Source organism: Petromyzon marinus, chromosome 50 (assembly GCF_048934315.1).
Source record: "Petromyzon marinus isolate PM22_M1 ecotype Great Lakes invasive population chromosome 50, UKy_Petmar_22M1.pri1.0, whole genome shotgun sequence".
NCBI classification, from domain to species: domain Eukaryota; kingdom Metazoa; phylum Chordata; class Hyperoartia; order Petromyzontiformes; family Petromyzontidae; genus Petromyzon; species Petromyzon marinus.
Genome location: NC_133716.1, coordinates 1,428,348 through 1,446,916, shown reverse-complemented (window position 1 = coordinate 1,446,916; position 18,569 = coordinate 1,428,348). Strand labels below are relative to the sequence as shown.

The window sequence follows — 18,569 nt, the reverse complement described above, 5'->3', positions numbered from 1 at the left end:
GAACCCGGGGATCCCGCGGAAAGTCCACGAGTGCAAGGAAGCAGCAACACTGATCCCACACGGAGGGTTTTGGATTATGACATTGAGCGTTTTTCTGTACCGCCTTCTCCTGATCCGCCAAGGTATGCCACCTCCTGGACCCCTCACGGGGAGTTTCACAACATTCCGTGAGCGATCCACCAACCCCCGCCGCCACCACGGTCCGGCGTGTATCTTCGAAGCTCTCAGCCTTGTCTCGACCACCAACTCAAGAGTGTGTGCTGTTTGGGGCCAAGCGACTCAAAGAGCTGGAGAAATTGTGGCTCATGTCAAGAGGATGCGGCGGAGAGGGTTGTGCTGTGCAGGTGTCCCCTCGATTCACGAACGCAGTTGGACCCAAACGATGTGGACGAAATTTCACGAGGGCACGCGCCGCGAGATCATCGGACAGAGAAGCCGCCCAGGAGGCCGCGTCATCAATCGGTCTCATCGTCACGGTGTCATCGTCACGGTGTCATCGTCACGGTGTCATCGTCACGGTGGCATCGTCACGGTGTCATCGTCACGGTGTCATCGTCACGGTCTCATCGTCACGGTCTCATCGTCACGGTGGCATCGTCACGGTGTCATCGTCACGGTGTCATCGTCACGGTCTCATCGTCACGGTCTCATCGTCACAGTGTCATCAATCGGTGTCATCGTCATGGTGTCACCTGCAGTGGCAGCAGCGACGCCTCCACGTCACCCCCCCACCCCCCCCCCCGGGGCATCCCAACACGCAGCACGATCTTTTGGTGAATTCCCCCGAAAAGGGTCAAATGTATTTGTTCTGAATTAATTAGCACTCAACCGTTTGAAGTATCATTTGTGTGCGAATGACTGCCCGAAACACATTCCTACAATGGGGTTTGTTTGCATTCAATTAATGTGAAAAGCCGTTCCGATTTACGACATTTCGTTTTACGCGTGGGTTGTTTTTTCTTTGTTACAGAACGTATCCCTCTCGTAAATCGAGGGATACATGTACACCCATTGGTGGAAATTGGCCGGAACGCCCCGGGACGCCGTGGTGGGAGTAAACATTTTGAACCCTGTGAGTGCGTTCCAGAAGGAATCAATGACTCATTTTATATTTATTTGACTCAGAGATAGACCCCTAGATGAACAGAGAGACCCACAGACACGCACAGAGACCCACGGACACGGACAGACACCCAGACACTTTCAGAGACCCACAGACACGTGCAGAGACCCACAGACACGTGCAGAGACCCACAGACACGGAGCTAAGCTCCTCTCCCCCCTCCTCTTCAGATCTAGTGGGGTGCGAGGTGGGGGGTGAAGTATGACTGGCCCCAGTCAATGCTTCCCAGCCCTGTGCACGCTGTTGCGTTCTACAACGCGGCGGTGGTCACGTGGCGTGCGGGCGATGTGCACGGGAGTCGCCGTCCCCGATGTGGCTGAGCGGCGTCCCGACCTCGTGACGTCGAGACGTCACGTCGAGACGTCACGTAGAGACGTCACGTTGAGACGTCACGTCAAGACGTCACGAGGCTCTTTGTTGTCCAGCCTGCAGCGTTCTCCTGCCGAGATGGCGTGTCTCGGTATTTACACAAACGCATTGCATTTGAGAAGAATCACAACAACATATGGCTTGGTGATGGAGCTGCCGCTGCTGCTGCTGCTGCTTTGGCTGCTTTGGCTGCTGCTGCTGCATTGGCCGCGGTGCAACAAGCACAAATAGCAAAACAAAACTCAACATTTTCGTCAATACCACCGCGTGTATGTGTGTATGTATGTACGTGTGTTGAACTTCTTTCGCACCGTACGTAGCCAACCACTCTAATTGGGGGGGGGGGACAACAAACTAAACACAAATAGCAGTTCAAAAAATATAGTTTACAATATAGATTTAAGAGTGCATATGGCCTTAAAATAAAACAATATACAGGGTGCTTCAAATAAATGTTAACACTTACATGAGACTAGCGTTTTTAATGGGAGAGGAATGGACAATACACTGTAACATGATAACAAATGTATATTAATAGCTTAACAAAGTTTAAAGGGTCTCCACTTGTTCGCCATCGTTGTCAACGCGTGCCTGGAATCTTCTCCAGGTGGTCTACAGAGCCCGGAGGCAGCAGCACATGTCACGTGGTATTGTTGCAAATTCTCAAAAGTGTTAAAAATGCTTTGAAGCACCCTGTATAATAGGCGACATTTTGTACAATGGCTATTCCTCATAGCACGTATATGTGGCGATTATATATTGCGTTTTTTTATATTTAAGGGCAGTGTTATTGACGATTGCATTGAGAGGTGAGTGAGTAACGTGATGCATTTATTTGTGCCAAGGAATTGTGTCTACGTAGCAGCTGCCTGCTGTTGAGAAGGGGCGTTTAAGAGTGGAACACCCTTTGTGTGTGTGTGTGGTGAGCGGTGGTGTGGTGGTTAGCGCACTGCGCTACGAACCCAGCGAGACCAAGTTCGATTCTCATTCACAGACAACATCAGTGACGAATATCTGATCCGGTCCTGGGTCTCCCTTGTGTCGACTCAGAGGCGCCGCGGTGGCTAGGAGATGTTAACTACCTCGCCTGCTCTACAGGAGGTCGTGGGTTCGATCCCGAGCCTAACGTCTGCTGTATATTTGGAGTTTTGCATGTCTCTCTCTCTCTCTCCCCGTGGCTGCGTGGATTTTTCTCCGGGTTCTACGGTGTTTTCACATTTATAAAACACGCGTTTAGAGTATGTGCTTGATATAAATGTCCACGTGACAAGCCACTTCGTCGGGGCTATCATTTGTGGCCAGGTGGCTTCTGAATAAGAGCCGCAAGGCTCCGTGGGCCTCACCTGGCCGTTTGTTCTGGTTAAGTTGTAAAATGAGCACCGGATACAGGTCGAGTAAACATCGCCACTGGCGAGACAAAGGCGACCGGGCTGCGGCGGCTACTACCTGTGGCACTCGCCGACAGCACTCGCCCCAACAGTCTGTTAAGGCTACGCGGACGTGCGGGGTTTTTGACGGTGTGTGGGGTGGGTGGGCGGGGGGTCGTCTTTGTCTTCGTGGTGCAGGTGCCGGCAGTGGCCGCGGGCCCTGACGAGGGCTGGCAGGTCTACAGCTCGGCCCAGGACGCCGAGGGCCGCTGCATCTGCACCGTGGTGGCGCCGCAGCTGCGGATGTGTTCGCGAGACGCGCGCATGCGGCAGCTGAGACAGCTCCTCGACAAGGTGAATCGGCGGCGGCGGCGGCGGCGGCAGGGACATGAGCCGCAGCTGCGGCAGAAGCAGCTACAGCAGCTGCTTCTGCAGCTGCAGCAACAGTTGCAGCAGCAGCTGCAGAAGCAGCAGCTACATCAGCATCATTGCCAGCATGAGCAGCAACTACAGCAGCTATACATCAGCATCATTGGCAGCATGAGCAGCAGCTACATCAGCATCTGCAGCAGCGTAAACATCATTACCATCCGCCGTAGCAGCAGCGGTATCAGCAGCGGTATCAGCAGCCGTCGAAGCAGCAAATCATCATTGGATTAAACGTCATCACATCAGCAGCAGAAGGAAGCAACGCTTCTCATTAGCCCCAGCAGCAGCGGAGGCGTGGACAGCTGCAGTGGCACGGGCAGGCAGCTCACCTCTGTAATGGAGGTGAATGAGTTAATAAATCGCGGGGTATTTCCAGTGACCTCGCCAGCTCGTTACGCGGCTCTGGATCGCCTGATGAATCCCCTTGCAGTGCTCCGGGCTGGCAGATCCTCCACACGCTGCACAGATACCCATTTTGTGGATGGATTTTGTTGCTCATCGGAGAGCAATGAAACGCAGACGCAGCTTCCTGAACTGAATCAGAAGAGGCTTTGCTTTAAAATCATTGTGTGCGTGTCCTCTCACCTTCAACTCACATTCACACTCTCTCCTGTGTGTGACCTCTCACCTTCAACTCACATCCACTCTCTCCTGTGTGTGACCTCTCACCTTCAACTCACATTCACTCTCCTGTGTGTGACCTCTCACCTTCAACTCACATTCACTCTCTCTCCTGTGTGTGACCTCTCACCTTCAACTCACATTCACTCTCTCTCCTGTGTGTGACCTCTCACCTTCAACTCACATTCACTCTCTCCTGTGTGTGACCTCTCACCTTCAACTCACATTCACTCTCTCTCCTGTGTGTGACCTCTCACCTTCAACTCACATTCACTCTCTCCTGTGTGTGACCTCTCACCTTCAACTCACATTCACTCTCTGTCCTGTGTGTGACCTCTCACCTTCAACTCACATTCACTCTCTCTCCTGTGTGTGACCTCTCACCTTCAACTCACATTCACTCTCTCTCCTGTGTGTGACCTCTCACCTTCAACTCACATTCACTCTCTCCTGTGTGTGACCTCTCGCCTTCAACTCACATTCACTCTCTCTCCTGTATGTGACCTCTCACCTTCAACTCACATTCACTCTCTCCTGTGTGTGACCTCTCACCTTCAACTCACATTCACTCTCCTGTGTGTGACCTCTCACCTACAACTCACATTCACTCTCTCTCCTGTGTGTGACCTCTCATCTTCAACTCACATTCACTCTCTCTCCTGTGTGTGACCTCTCACCTTCAACTCACATTCACTCTCTCCTGTGTGTGACCTCTCACCTACAACTCACATTCACTCTCTCTCCTGTGTGTGACCTCTCACCTTCAACTCACATTCACACTCTCTCCTGTGTGACCTCTCACCTTCAGCTCACATTCACTCTCTCCTGTGTGTGACCTCTCACCGTCAAATCACATTCACACTCTCTCCTGTATGTGACCTCTCACCTTCAACTCACATTCACTCTCTCTCCTGTGTGTGACCTCTCACCTTCAACTCACATTCACTCTCTCTCCTGTGTGTGACCTCTCACTGCAGAGCCGTAGTGTAGCGGTGAGCGCTACGCCGTGCTACGAACCTGGCTACCCGAGTTAGATTCCCGCTCATGGTCAACACCAGTGACGATTATTTGAACCGTTTCTGGGCCTCCCCTTGGTCGACTCAGCCTCAAATGAGTACTTGGTGCGGTGTGTAAACATCGCTACTGGGGAGACAAAGGCGGCCGGGCGCGACGGTGGCCACCCACCCCCTCGTGTACCGTCCTAGCCCTTCATAGGTGCCGCTCGCTAACAGTACTTGCCCCAACAGTCCGTCAAGGCTACACGGGGGATCTTTATCTTTGTTCTCTCACCTTCAACACACATTTGCACTCTCTCCTGTTTAAATTAAATATCTCTATACATTTGATGAATTCTGACGCAGGATTAACAATAATAATAATAGCAGCCGCGGTAGTAATTTCAGCCCGCAATGCGCTGCGCAGCGAATCCGCTCACTCTCGACAAGAGGCGGAGAGCGATCTCAGAGGCACGAGAGGAACCCACAGGGAAAACCGGAAAGGCAGCCCAGGCGGCCCGAAGCTCTGCGGTCCTCTATATATAAAGGTGGTATTGGCCAATGAATGAATGAGTCAGAATCAGTGATATTTATTGATACTGGAGGAATCCGAAGAGCTATGAAGCTCTTTTTCACAGATATCCAGTAGGGGTGGGTTAGAACGTTACAACAACAACCGATACAAAAACACGACAGTGGTGCAAAGTATTGGAAAGGTGATCAAATTGTTTAACAATATACACAAATAAAATACACAAATAATATACACAAATAAAACGAAAACATTTGTTTTTATCTTATCAGGTACCCACTGAGATATTTGCTTATTTTTCAGAAGCGACCTGGCCACAAATGTTAGCCGTTCATACAAGTGTCAGGAAACCGGAGCACCCGGGAAAAACCCCAGGCATGCGAGGGGGAAACACTCGATCTCATACAGACGGAACAGATGGGAGTCCACATTTTTGCTCTACCGCCTTCTGTGGCGATGCAGGGCAGGGGCTCCTTGCTCGGCGCCCACGGGAAGGCAGTTCCGTGACATCTCTGTGTGATCCACCAACCCCCACCGCTGCCTCCAAGGTGCTGGGTTCCAGGCTGCCCCACGTGTGCTTGTCTAAACGCCTGGCCAACGGAGAGTGCCCGTCCATCACGTCCCATCGCAACCATTTAAATGCTCTCCTGGAATCTAACAATTCAAGGGGAACACCTCCCCCCCCCCAAGTGGAACCTGCCTGAACGTAGTCATTCGCCTGCCACTGGGGGTCGATGTTGGTGTGTGGGGTTTTTTTTGTCTTTCCCGGTGAAGTAATGTGTGAGTATTTTAACACAAGTGTGCACCATGAAACCAGGCATGTACACATGCAACTGAACATATATCCGTGTGTGTCCGTGCAGGTTGTTATGTTATCACGAACACTACAAAGCCGTTTTAACACGTAGACTTTCACGACCAAGAATATTCATAATGAAGGTTCTTTTGGCTTCGATCGTGTAAATATAAATGTGTTGTTAACCCGCCACCGCCCGACACAGCCAATTAGGAAAGGTTTGTCACGTAAACAAAATTAGTAACTAGTTCAGCACACACCGGTAGTGTTTTGGAGAGTAAAACCACAACGACATTTTCAAGTCTGGCAAAATGACAACTGTGGCTGTCGCCTGCTGATGCTGGTTGTTGTAATTACTGGCGAGACGTCACGGTACTAGAATGGTAAATGTTGTTGTGGGTTTACTCTCCAACACACAACCGCTGTGCTGCTGTACTCGTAACGAATTGTCACGTTTTGTTAACGTGACAAACTTTACTAATTGGCCGTGTCGGGTGGTGTCGGGTTCAACGACACATATATATTATATTTCATATTCTTAGCTCTTTCGGTAAAGTCACGTTGAAGGGAAACAATTAAATAATAATATATATATAATAAAATTCTCACGACGTTTCGACCATAACACAAACGGTCATCATCAGGTGTGAAAACCCAACGGCAAGAAACATTTGAAAGAAGTGGCGGTTTGTATTTATATTCACACGATCTGACCCAATAAAAAAAAACCTCTATTATTGATGGCCTGATGAAGGTGGTGGTAATTACCTGCGAAACGTCGTTCTGAAATTGTAAATGTTGTGAGTTGAATAGTTTCGGTGGTTTTAGTTTAGCCTATTTTGCCGGAGACGGAGGCCCCTCCCCCCCCCCGAGGGCCCCCCCAGGGCACCCCCAACCCCCCCCCCCGAGGCCCCCCCAGGGCACCGCCACCAACGACCTCCCCCCGACCTCCTGGGCACGCAGGTCCACAACATGTCGCAGACGCTGGAGGCGCTGAGCGAGAAGGCGCAGAGCGGCCTGGTGTACGTGCGTCACGTGGAGACGAAGATGAAGGGCCTCGAAAGCAGCTTCCGTCAGGTGGAGCAGAGCAGGAAAGCGGTGCTGACCGGCAAGCCGCAGGTCAGAGCCCGCCGCATTCCTCGTCTCGCCATCGTCCTCTTTGTTGTTGCTCAGCGCCAATGTCTGCAGGCGACCGAGCGCGATGCGAGCGCGGATGAAACGCGGTCGGGGTTGGGTAAAAGCGGAGGACGGCGTTGGCGGCGACGCGAGAAGGAAGAGTGAAAGTGCGAGGGGGCTTTGTCGAGGCTACAGTCCCCACGGCCCACCCATCACCACCACCAACACCACCATCACCATCACCACCGCTAACACCACCACGACCACTACCTCCATCACGACCACTACCTCCATCACGACCACGACCACCACGATCACTACCACCACTACCACCACCAACACCACCACCACCATCACCACCACCAACACCATCACCACCACCACTACCTCCATCACGACCACTACCTCCATCACGACCACTACCTCCATCACGACCACGACCACCAAGATCACTACCACCACTACCACCACCAACACCACCACCAATACCACCACGACCACTACCTCCATCACGACCACCACGATCACTACCACCACTACCACCACCACGACACTGCGTCTCTCCGTTTTCCCAGTTTACTTCCACCCTATTCGAATAACAAATTAACTCGCTCCACGCTGCACGCGCCCGATGATTGTTCAACGCGTCCCACGTGACGCGCTTAAGCCAACTCGCGCAGTCTCACAACAACGAGCGGAGCGCCAGGTGGCTAAAGCACAGCAGGTTGGCACAGTAGGGGGCACATGTGGTGCATCAGCCACTCATCTTAGTCAGTCGACCCGTGGCACCACCTGGGTCTGCCCCGTGACCTCCTGCCAGCGGGCGTTCGACACTTCACGTGGCCACAACGTGCACATGGCCTGGCACGAGCGTCGTGGTGACGTCACCGCCACTTAGTGGCGAATGGCGGTTGTTGTTGAGTGTGTGTGTGTACACGTGTTGTGTGTGTACACGTGTCTTGCGTGCGTGTGTACACGTGTTGTGTGTGTACACGTGTTGTGTGTGTACACGTGTCTTGCGTGCGTGTGTACACGTGTTGTGTGTGTACACGTGTTCAGCGGGGAGCGGTAGTGCAACGGTTAGCGCGCTGCGCTACGAACCCGGCGACCCAAGTTCTATTCCCGCTCACGACCAACACCAGTGACGATTATCTGAATCGATTCTGGGCCTCCCCTACGTTGACTCAGCCTCAACTGTATACCTGGTGCGGTGTGTAAACATCGTCACTGGGGAGACAAAGGCGGCCGGGAGTGGTGCTGGCCACCCACCCCCTCGTGTTCCGTAGGTGCTCGCTAACAGCACTTGCAACAACAGGCTGTTAAGGCTATGCGGGGGATCTTTGTCCACGTGACGCTGACAGTGTTAATTGCTTAGCGTGTCACGTGGGATGCGTTTAACAATCATCAGGCGCGTGGAACGGCTTAATTTGAATGGAGAGGAGTACATTGGTAAGAGGGTTGCCGCGGTGGCTAGGAGATGTTAACTCCTTCACCTGGTATACAAAAGAGCGTGGGTTCGATCCCGAATCAGACGCCTGCTGCTGCTGTATATTTGGAGTCTGCGTGTCTCTCTCCCCGTGGCCGCGTGGATTCTTATACGGGGCCTCCGGTTTTCCCCTCCACGTTTATAATCAACTTCACGCCGCGTTTAGAGTGTTTGGCTGCTGTCAATGATAAGCCACTTCTAGTTGAGCTAATCGTCCGTGATAGGCAGGTCGCCTCTATAAATGAGCTACATAGCTCAGTGGGTCTTACCTGGTAAACATACAATAATGAAATGAGAGGAATTCCGTTCATCTCGGCGAACTCGGACGTCGTTAACAGATACGATGGCAAACGCTTAATCAGCACGACTGATTTGCTGATTTTCTGAATCGAAAAAAAGGCGAAATCATCAAATGTAAGTTTCGTCACAAAACATCACAACAACGCCTGTGGAATGATATTCATGAAAGGGTCGTCGCAATTATTTTTAAATTTGGTGCTGAATTATTATTATCATTGCAACCGCAGCTGACTTATTCTTACAAGCGAGACACAAATAACATTTTGCGTGAGGATAAGTTTATACATTTTCTGTTCTTTGGGTCTTTTGGTAAAGGCACGTAAATAGAATTTTTTTTCAAATAATACAATTCTTTTTTTTCTATCTACGTGCCTTTACCGAAAGACCCAAAGAATGTATTCCTGCAGTCACGAAAGCTTTAAATCAAGATTAAAATTTCTGTTGCAGAACTTGCGCTTGAAACGTTAAAGGCCGACGACGTTGGCTGAGCTCTCTGGCAAGGCGTTGCACCACTATTGCAGAGACGAGTTGTGCCTGCGACATTAACTGAATACATTAACAAAGAGGTGAAAGCCTTCACCACGAATTGGCAATTTGTTAGAACGCTGTAGAGCTTTGTGATGGTATAAAACGCCGCTTATCGGGGCATACTCCGCATAGCTCTCCAATTCACAGATATTTAAACGAAACACACAAAAAATCCTGTCATAATTTTCAACAAGACACCTGCCGTACGGTTTTTTTCTTGCAATAATTAATATTTTTGCATTTAATTTCCACGTTTATGTAACGTTTCACTAAGGAATTGCCAACAGCATAATTACTCTAATCCATTTAAGCCGAACAGATGTAGCCATGACACAAACAATAACCACAGCTGCTAGTTACACACTAAGTGGCAATTCCACATGTTTGTGATGGCTTACCTCCTACCTTAAACAAAACGGCAAAAAAAACTTATCTCTCCTCTGCCCTGAGTGTTGTGGCATCAATAACACAAGAGGGGTGCTGGGGTCTGGCCTGGTGCTAGGGGGTACTGGGGTCTGGCCTGGTGCTAGAGGGTACTGGGGTCTGGCCTGGTGCTAGGGGGTGCTGGGATCTGGCCTGGTGCTAGAGGGTGCTGGGGTCTGGCCTGGTGCTAGAGGGTACTGGGGTCTGGCCTGATGCTAGGGGGTGCTGGGGTCTGGCCTGATGCTAGGGGGTGCTGGGGTCTGGCCTGGTGCTAGGGGGTGCTGGGGTCTGGCCTGATGCTAGGGGGTGCTGGGGTCTGGCCTGGTGCTAGGGGGTGCTGGGATCTGGCCTGGTGCTAGAGGGTGCTGGGGTCTGGCCTGGTGCTAGAGGGTGCTGGGGTCTGGCCTGGTGCTAGGGGGTACTGGGGTCTGGCCTGGTGCTAGGGGATGCTGGGGTCTGGCCTGGTGCTAGAGGGTACTGGGGTCTGGCCTGGTGCTAGGGGGTGCTGGGATCTGGCCTGGTGCTAGAGGGTACTGGGGTCTGGCCTGATGCTAGGGGGTGCTGGGGTCTGGCCTGATGCTAGGGGGTGCTGGGGTCTGGCCTGGTGCTAGGGGGTGCTGGGGTCTGGCCTGGTGCTAGGGGGTGCTGGGATCTGGCCTGGTGCTAGAGGGTGCTGGGGTCTGGCCTGGTGCTAGAGGGTGCTGGGGTCTGGCCTGGTGCTAGGGGGTACTGGGGTCTGGCCTGGTGCTAGGGGGTACTGGGATCTGGCCTGGTGCTAGGGGGTGCTGGGGTCTGGCCTGGTGCTAGGGAATGCTGGGGTCTGGCCTGGTGCTAGGGGGTGCTGGGGTCTGGCCTGGTGCTAGGGGGTACTGGGGTCTGGCCTGGTGCTAGGGGGAACTGGAGTCTGGCCTGGTGCTAGGGGGTGCTGGGGTCTGGCCTGGTGCTAGAGGGTGCTGGGGTCTGGCCTGGTGCTAGAGGGTGCTGGGGTCTGGCCTGGTGCTAGGGGGTACTGGGGTCTGGCCTGGTGCTAGGGGGTACTGGAGTCTGGCCTGGTGCTAAGGGGGTACTGGAGTCTGGCCTGGTGCAAGAGGGTGCTGGGGTCTGGCCTGGTGCTAGAGGGTACTGGGGTCTGGCCTGGTGCTAAGGGGGTACTGGGGTCTGGCCTGGTGCTAGAGCGTACTGGAGTCTGGCCTGGTGCTAGGGGGTGCTGGGGTCTGGCCTGGTGCTAGAGGGTACTGGAGTCTGACCTGGTGCTAGGGGGTGCTGGAGTCTGGCCTGGTGCTAAGTGGGTGCTGGGGTCTGGCCTGGTGCTAGGGGGTGCTGGGGTCTGGCCTGGTGCTAGGGGGTGCTGGGGTCTGGCCTGGTGCTAGAGGGTACTGGAGTCTGGCCTGGTGCTAGGGGGTGCTGGGGTCTGGCCTGGTGCTAGGGGGTACTGGAGTCTGGCCTGGTGCTAGAGAGTGCTGGGGTCTGGCCTGGTGCTAGGGGGTACTGGAGTCTGGCCTGGTGCTAGAGGGTGCTGGGGTCTGAGCCTGGTGCTAGAGGGTACTGGGGTCTGGCCTGGTGCTAGGGGGTGCTGGTGTCTGGCCTGGTACTAAGGGGGTGCTGGGGTCTGGCCTGGTGCTAGGGGGTGCTGGGATCTGGCCTGGTGCTAGGGGGTGCTGGAGTCTGGCCTGGTGCTAAGGGGGTGCTGGGGTCTGGCCTGGTGCTAGGGGGTGCTGGGGTCTGGCCTGGTGCTGGGGGGTGCTGGGGTCTGGCCTGGTGCTAGGGGGTACTGGAGTCTGGCCTGGTGCTAGAGGGTGCTGGGGTCTGGCCTGGTGCTAGGGGGTACTGGAGTCTGGCCTGGTGCTAGAGGGTGCTGGGGTCTGGCCTGGTGCTAGGGGGTACTGGAGTCTGGCCTGGTGCTAGGGGGTACTGGAGTCTGGCCTGGTGCTAGGGGGTACTGGAGTCTGGCCTGGTGCTATGGGGGTGCTGGGGTCTGGCCTGGTGCTAGGGGGTGCTGGGGTCTGGCCTGGTGCTAGGGGGTGCTGGTGTCTGGCCTGGTGCTAGGGGATGCTGGGGTCTGGCCTGGTGCTAGAGGGTGCTGGGGTCTGGCCTGGTGCTAGGGGGTACTGGTGTCTGGCCTGATGCTAGGGGATGCTGGGGTCTGGCCTGGTTCTAGAGGGTGCTAGGGTCTGGCCTGGTGCTAGGGGGTGCTGGGGTCTGGCGTGGTGCTAGGGGGTACTGGTGTCTGGCCTGGTGCTAGGGGATGCTGGAGTCTGGCCTGGTGCTAGGGGGTGCTGGGGTCTGGCCTGGTGCTAGGGGGTGCTGGGGTCTGGCCTGGTGCTAGGGGGTACTGGGGTCTGGCCTGGTGCTAGGGGGTACTGGGGTCTGGCCTGGTGCTAGAGGGTGCTGGGGTCTGGCCTGGTGCTAGAGGGTGCTGGGGTCTGGCCTGGTGCTAGGGGGTGCTGGGGTCTGGCGTGGTGCTAGGGGGTGCTGGGGTCTGGCCTGGTGCTAGGGGGTGCTGGAGTCTGGCCTGGTGCTAGGGGGTGCTGGGGTCTGGCCTGGTGCTAGGGGGTGCTGGGGTCTGGCCTGGTGCTAGGGGGTACTGGGGTCTGGCCTGGTGCTAGGGGGTGCTGGGGTCTGGCCTGGTGCCCAAGTCCACTCTCCTCCTTAGTGGTGAACCACTGCTGTGGTGGCCCCTCACACGACAGCTTCACTGGCCCCCCCTAACTGAGAGGAGCAAGAGCTGGGCCAGATCAGTCAGATTCCATTTGTCTACCACAGAGTCACAATGATGATAATTCACTATGTTCCTGGGTAGTAAGTGTTATTTTATAATTGCTTATGCCTCAAAAGTATAGAAAATGGCTATTTTTCTCCACAAACTTTGCTTTTGTGACCAGGACTTTACGTGAAGGAATGACACAAATGCACACATTTTCTCATTGACAATAGGTACATTTAAAAATATCACTGTCCTGTGTTATATAATGATTCATTATTGATATTTCAGTCACGTAAAAAAAATTGATCATGGATGCCTTCGTGTTAAATGTGATGAGGATGATGATGATGAGTATAATCAGAGATTTGTAACCGTCACCTCAAAACTCTGGAAATCGTAGCAGCGCATCACCTTTCAAATATCGCCAAATACATGCATGCGGAGATTACGTACACAAAACATGTCGCGTGTTTTTTGTTGTTGTGCATTGCTTGTGTTTGTTTACTTGTGATCCAGGACAAGAAAGGCTGATTAACGTGAGGGTGAGCGGAAAGGAAGCCCCACGAGAGAGGAATTCTACGACCTTCAGAGGAGGCACGTTTTCGAGACACCGCAATGAGAACCGCCGCCGGTATCTTGTAAATACTTTGACAAACAAAACAAGAAACTTTCCTCTCTCAAACGAGCCCCAACTGTACCGCTCGCCTGGTGTGGCAGAGCATCAAGCTGGACGAGTCGAGCGGTCGTTCGTCCGTCTGAGGTTCTTTTTTTTATTTTCGGATGTGCCAACTCGTAAGAGACGCCTCGACAAGCAACAGCAAACCCGAGACAATTTTCCGCTCGCCTCGAACGATTAAAACAAACACGTAAGTTTGTCCGTGTCAAACCTCAAACTTTGTTTTTTCTCCAACGGTCATCTACTTATTATTTTAGATGTCGCATCGAACTTCGGATATCTCCGTCCGCTACGCGGCGGAGGAAGTCAACCGGCCGTGGAAGCGTGCGCGGCGCATCGGAGGTCGCCGCAAATTTCACGTTTCGCCGAGTGAAATATTGACGAACGTTTCACGTGAAGAACATCCGGACCGTACGTTCAGAAGATGTCTCTCGAGTTTAAATATCGTTAGTTAACGCTGCTTCAAAAATGATTTCGCCGTACTCTCCATCGTTTCTATGTTGGAGTCCTCAGCTGGTAAAGCGCGAAAGTCACGTCGATATTTTGACAAAGTTTTGAATGAACTCTTGTGAACGGTAATCAACGCACAACATGTAGTTTTTTGAGCTTTAATTTCACATCCTGCAGTTGGCAGTCGAATATCTTGATTACGTTTGGTATCTGTACAGTTCAAATGCTTTTGAGTGTTTATATTAATTGACAGAGTTGTATTGGTTTCACTGTTCAAGGTGATCTGTGTTTACATCTTGAGGCAGTGTTGTTGAGAGGGTGACATTCAGAAACTACTAATCACATCTGATTACTTGAGGTTTCACAGGTAATGTGTAATCCCCATGTGGTAGTGGGGTGACATGCAGATGTTCGCGGTTTGAATCCATCGGCCCACCTTGGTTAATACTGCGGTGCATCTTAATCCTTTCCCATTCCGAGACGTCTGTAAGTGACAGGGAGGGTGTCCGAGACATCTGTAAGTCGCAGGGAGGGTGTCCCCCGTTCACCACTGAATCTCGGAACACGCAAGCGGCTCAACGTTAATTTTAATCAGAGGCGTAGTAGCACCGCTGTTTATTAAAGACGTTGTACTCACCGCACAGGACTGTAGCGACAAGACCACCCTGTATGATAGCTGGCGCCAACCTGTGCCACGCCCTCCCGCGTGGCCTCGTGTGAGCCTAGGTACCGATAAAGTTATTTTTTCCGATTCCGTTTCGATGCGGAACGGGATCGGAAGAAAATGCGATGACGTACGTGTACGTCATCGGAACAGGAAAGGGTTACCCGGTGGACATTAAAGTTTCCATGACGTCACTCGACAAGAGGAGTTACCAATTGTGTCTGCGTCGCGGTCCAAATTTGAAACTTGTTACCCGCAACCTACTCGATCGGGGTTACACATTGCAACACCGCCCACCGCAGGCCGTGCCCGTCTGTGAAACGTGGCGCCTTTCTTCATGGTAGCCTTACGTCATCAGAACGGTGCGAATACCACGTTTAATAATAACGATCTGATTACTTACCCCATGATCCATTCACATACCATATTATTACACGATGAATTGCAGCCTTCTTTGAATCCACTGCTGGATGAAGGTCTTACCATTCCGTAAGTTGGGGATGCTTTTTTTAATTATTTTACTATCCTTCACCGCGCTGGTCAGCGCCTATTGGTGAAGATGGCCCCAGGACGGGTTTGAACATCGCACACCGGTCATGAGAACTGTGGCCAGGAATTGAACTCAGGTGACCGCGTTTATAGTCCAGTGTGAGAGCCACTACTCCACTACTCCATCTCACGGACAGATTGATGGTTGGCCACTGCTGATGTCTTCACGTAAGCGCAGGATGTGTTTTGATCGTTGAAATATACGTCGCTTTGCCCTTGAATCACGCAATTACTCAGATCGGGAGCACACACAGCCACCTCCCCTGCTGGCAGACTGATGCCCGCTCGCAGGCCGGGTAATCAGTACCACTCGTGCCGCACAGGGACAGCTGCCACTGGGAATGCCCCCCGTGAGATGCAAGTGGCTTGTCGCTCATATAAGCGCCCTGACATGCCCCGGCATAATGAGTACTGTGTATCAAACGTAAATCGTGACTATTATCATCGTCACGCGGACTCCTCCGGCCGTCATGCTCGCAGCAACAGCAGCAGCAGCTGCTCTTGGCTGAATACATCGGACCGCCCTGGTTAATACTGCGATGCAGCTCTTGGCTGCTGCCATCGAACAAAGGCGGTGGCCGCCGCATCACGCGGAGCTTTCAGGTGCGCTTCTGGCGGCCGTCTGGAACGCTCTTCCTTCCGATGTTATGAAGCCACTGGAGTTATGCACTTTTCAATGATCATCTAGATTGAAAACTCGTGTCTGTACAGCTGCTTTTTGTGTTTAGTTTGTTGTCCTTCCCCGCGCGTACCTCCACTTAGCACGTCTGGCTAAGTACGACGGTGCTTAAAGACGTTCCACACGCACACAACATCAACATCATCGATGGTTTGGAATTAAACACTTTTGATGAATCACTCGGATAAACAACCCAATTGGAACATGCTGAGTTGTGTGCTATGATTACCAACTAAACCTGGAATTATATAGAAAGGCACTAAATTGAGCTTCAGTAATCTGATTACGGTTATGAACAATTCTATATGGTTTTGACGATGTTAATTAAAAAAAAACATTACAATGATTAAAGCATTTCTGTACAATCATTACCGTACAATGTTTTACCGAAGTCGTTACTTACATTTATTTCCTACAATAAAAGCTGAAGTAACACAAACATCCTCGTGTCACTAGTACGAGTGTGTCATGACTGGACACGTGGTCCCTGGGTGCTTGCTGAGTTTATTTTGATGAAGGGCGCTGCTGGCGCGTGCTCTCTCACTCTCTGACCTCTCTCTCTCGCTCTCTCTCTGTGCCACGAAGAAGGGCCGTTACCCGAAACGTCGCCTATTGTTCACTCTTGTAAGCCACACGGTGTCGTCGACAGGGATTGTGTCGAGTTGCTTTCTTTGTCTCGATCAGTGCACAGATGCCCAGTAACCAAATGCACAGAATGAGGAATTCAATTTAATTCAGAGGAAGCATCATCACCATCATGGTCGCCGTCATCATGGACTGCTATGTTCAATCCACTGCTGGATAAATGGCCCTCCCCCAGCCACCGCCGCAGCCCTCGCCATCCTGCTGTGGAGCACCGATCCGCCTGCTTCGAGTTGAGGACGAAGAAGCGCTGCGTGAAGAAATGTGCGAACGAATCGCCCCACCGAGCGAATGCGTTGCAAAGTGCACAGCACGTGACAATGGCACACAACGCTGCGACACGCGACGTGGTCTCCTTCGTCGTCGTCGTCGTCACACGTTCTGATCTTGATGCAGCACAACAGTCCGGATTTCACACCGAGGTTGTGGATGAGCCGGATGATTGCGTCCGGAGTGGCGAGGTGGTGAATCTCGCGCTGTCACGATTCCTCCTTCGTATCGCTCTCCATCTGAGCCTACGGGTCTCTGTGCGAGTCTATGGGTCGGTATCTGAGTCTATAGATCTCTGTGTGAATCTGTGCCTCTCCATGTGAGTCTACGGGCGTCCATCTGACGAGGTGTCTGTGTGAGCCTTAAGGGAATCTGTGAGTCTATGGGTATTAGTGTAAAATCTGGATCTCCGTGTGAGCCTACGGGTCAGAGTATGGCGATTGATGTCTGTGTGAGTTTGTGCGTCTGTATGGGTCTAAAGGGTATCTGTGTGAGTCTGGGCTTCAGTGTGAATCTGTAGATCTGTGTGTGACCGACATTGAGGTGGTAAACAAGCCAAATAATTGCACCCGGAGGAGCGGAGCGAATGATTGCTGCTGTACGTATTCATATTGACACTTCTTTCGCACGGTACATAGCCAACCGCGCTAATCGGAGTTGCCGAATATAATGAATATGACAGTACCACAGCTGTGAGCGGTAGCGCTTAGTGAACTGACGATCAATAAGTACACGAGGACACTGCACGACCCCTTTGTGAAGCCACCGCGGGGATTGGGCGAATCCCCACGCCCGTGTGGTTCGTCGGGGTTGCTTCACCAGACTTCACCAGACTTCACCAGACTTCACCAGACTTTATACTTCACCAGACTTCACCAGACTTCACCAGACTTCACCAGACTTTATACTTCACCAGACTTCACCAGACTTCACCATACTTCACCAGACTTCACCAGACTTCACTTCATACTTCACCAGACTTCACCAGACTTCATACTTCACCAGACTTCACCAGACTTCACCAGACTTCATACTTCACCAGACTTCACCAGACTTCACCATACTTCACCAGACTTCATACTTCACCAGACTTCATACTTCACCAGACTTTATACTTCACCAGACTTCATACTTCACCAGACTTCACCAGACTTCATACTTCACCAGACTTCACCAGACTTCACCAGACTTTATACTTCACTAGACTTCATACTTCACCAGACTTCACCAGACTTCACCAGACTTCATACTTCACCAGACTTCACCATACTTCACCAGACTTCACCAGACTTCACCAGACTTCAGACTTCACCAGACTTCACCAGACTTCATACTTCACCATACTTCACCAGACTTCATACTTCACCATACTTCACCAGGCTTCACCAGACTTCACCAGGCTTCACCATACTTCACTAGACTTTATACTTCACCAGACTTCATACTTCACCATACTTCACCAGGCTTCACCAGACTTCACCAGGCTTCACCATACTTCACTAGACTTTATACTTCACCAGACTTCATACTTCACCAGACTTCACCAGACTTCATACTTCACCAGACTTTATACTTCACCAGACTTCATACTTCACCAGACTTCACCAGACTTCATACTTCACCAGACTTCATACTTCACCAGACTTCATACTTCACCAGACTTCACCATACTTTATACTTCACCAGACTTCACCAGACTTCACCATACTTCACCAGACTTCACCAGACTTCACACTTCATGCTTCACCAGACTTCACCATACTTTATACTTCACCAGACTTCACCAGACTTTATACTTCACTAGACTTCACCAGACTTCACCATACTTCACCAGACTTCACCAGACTTCA

At 52.0% G+C, this 18,569-nt stretch overlaps 1 protein-coding gene across 1 annotated transcript in view; it reads left to right on the top strand.

Annotated features, from left to right (window-relative positions):
• Positions 1 to 16,246, top strand: part of LOC116953263 (noelin-like) — a 73,361-nt gene extending 57,115 nt beyond the window's left edge. The window contains exons 2-4 of the mRNA XM_032973321.2: positions 3,058 to 3,213; positions 7,196 to 7,351; positions 13,306 to 16,246. Coding sequence (XP_032829212.1) covers positions 3,058 to 3,213; positions 7,196 to 7,351; positions 13,306 to 13,320 — 327 coding nt within the window. The 3' untranslated portion in view covers positions 13,321 to 16,246. The remainder of the gene's footprint in view (positions 1 to 3,057; positions 3,214 to 7,195; positions 7,352 to 13,305) is intronic.
• The last annotated feature ends 2,323 nt before the right edge of the window (positions 16,247 to 18,569 follow it).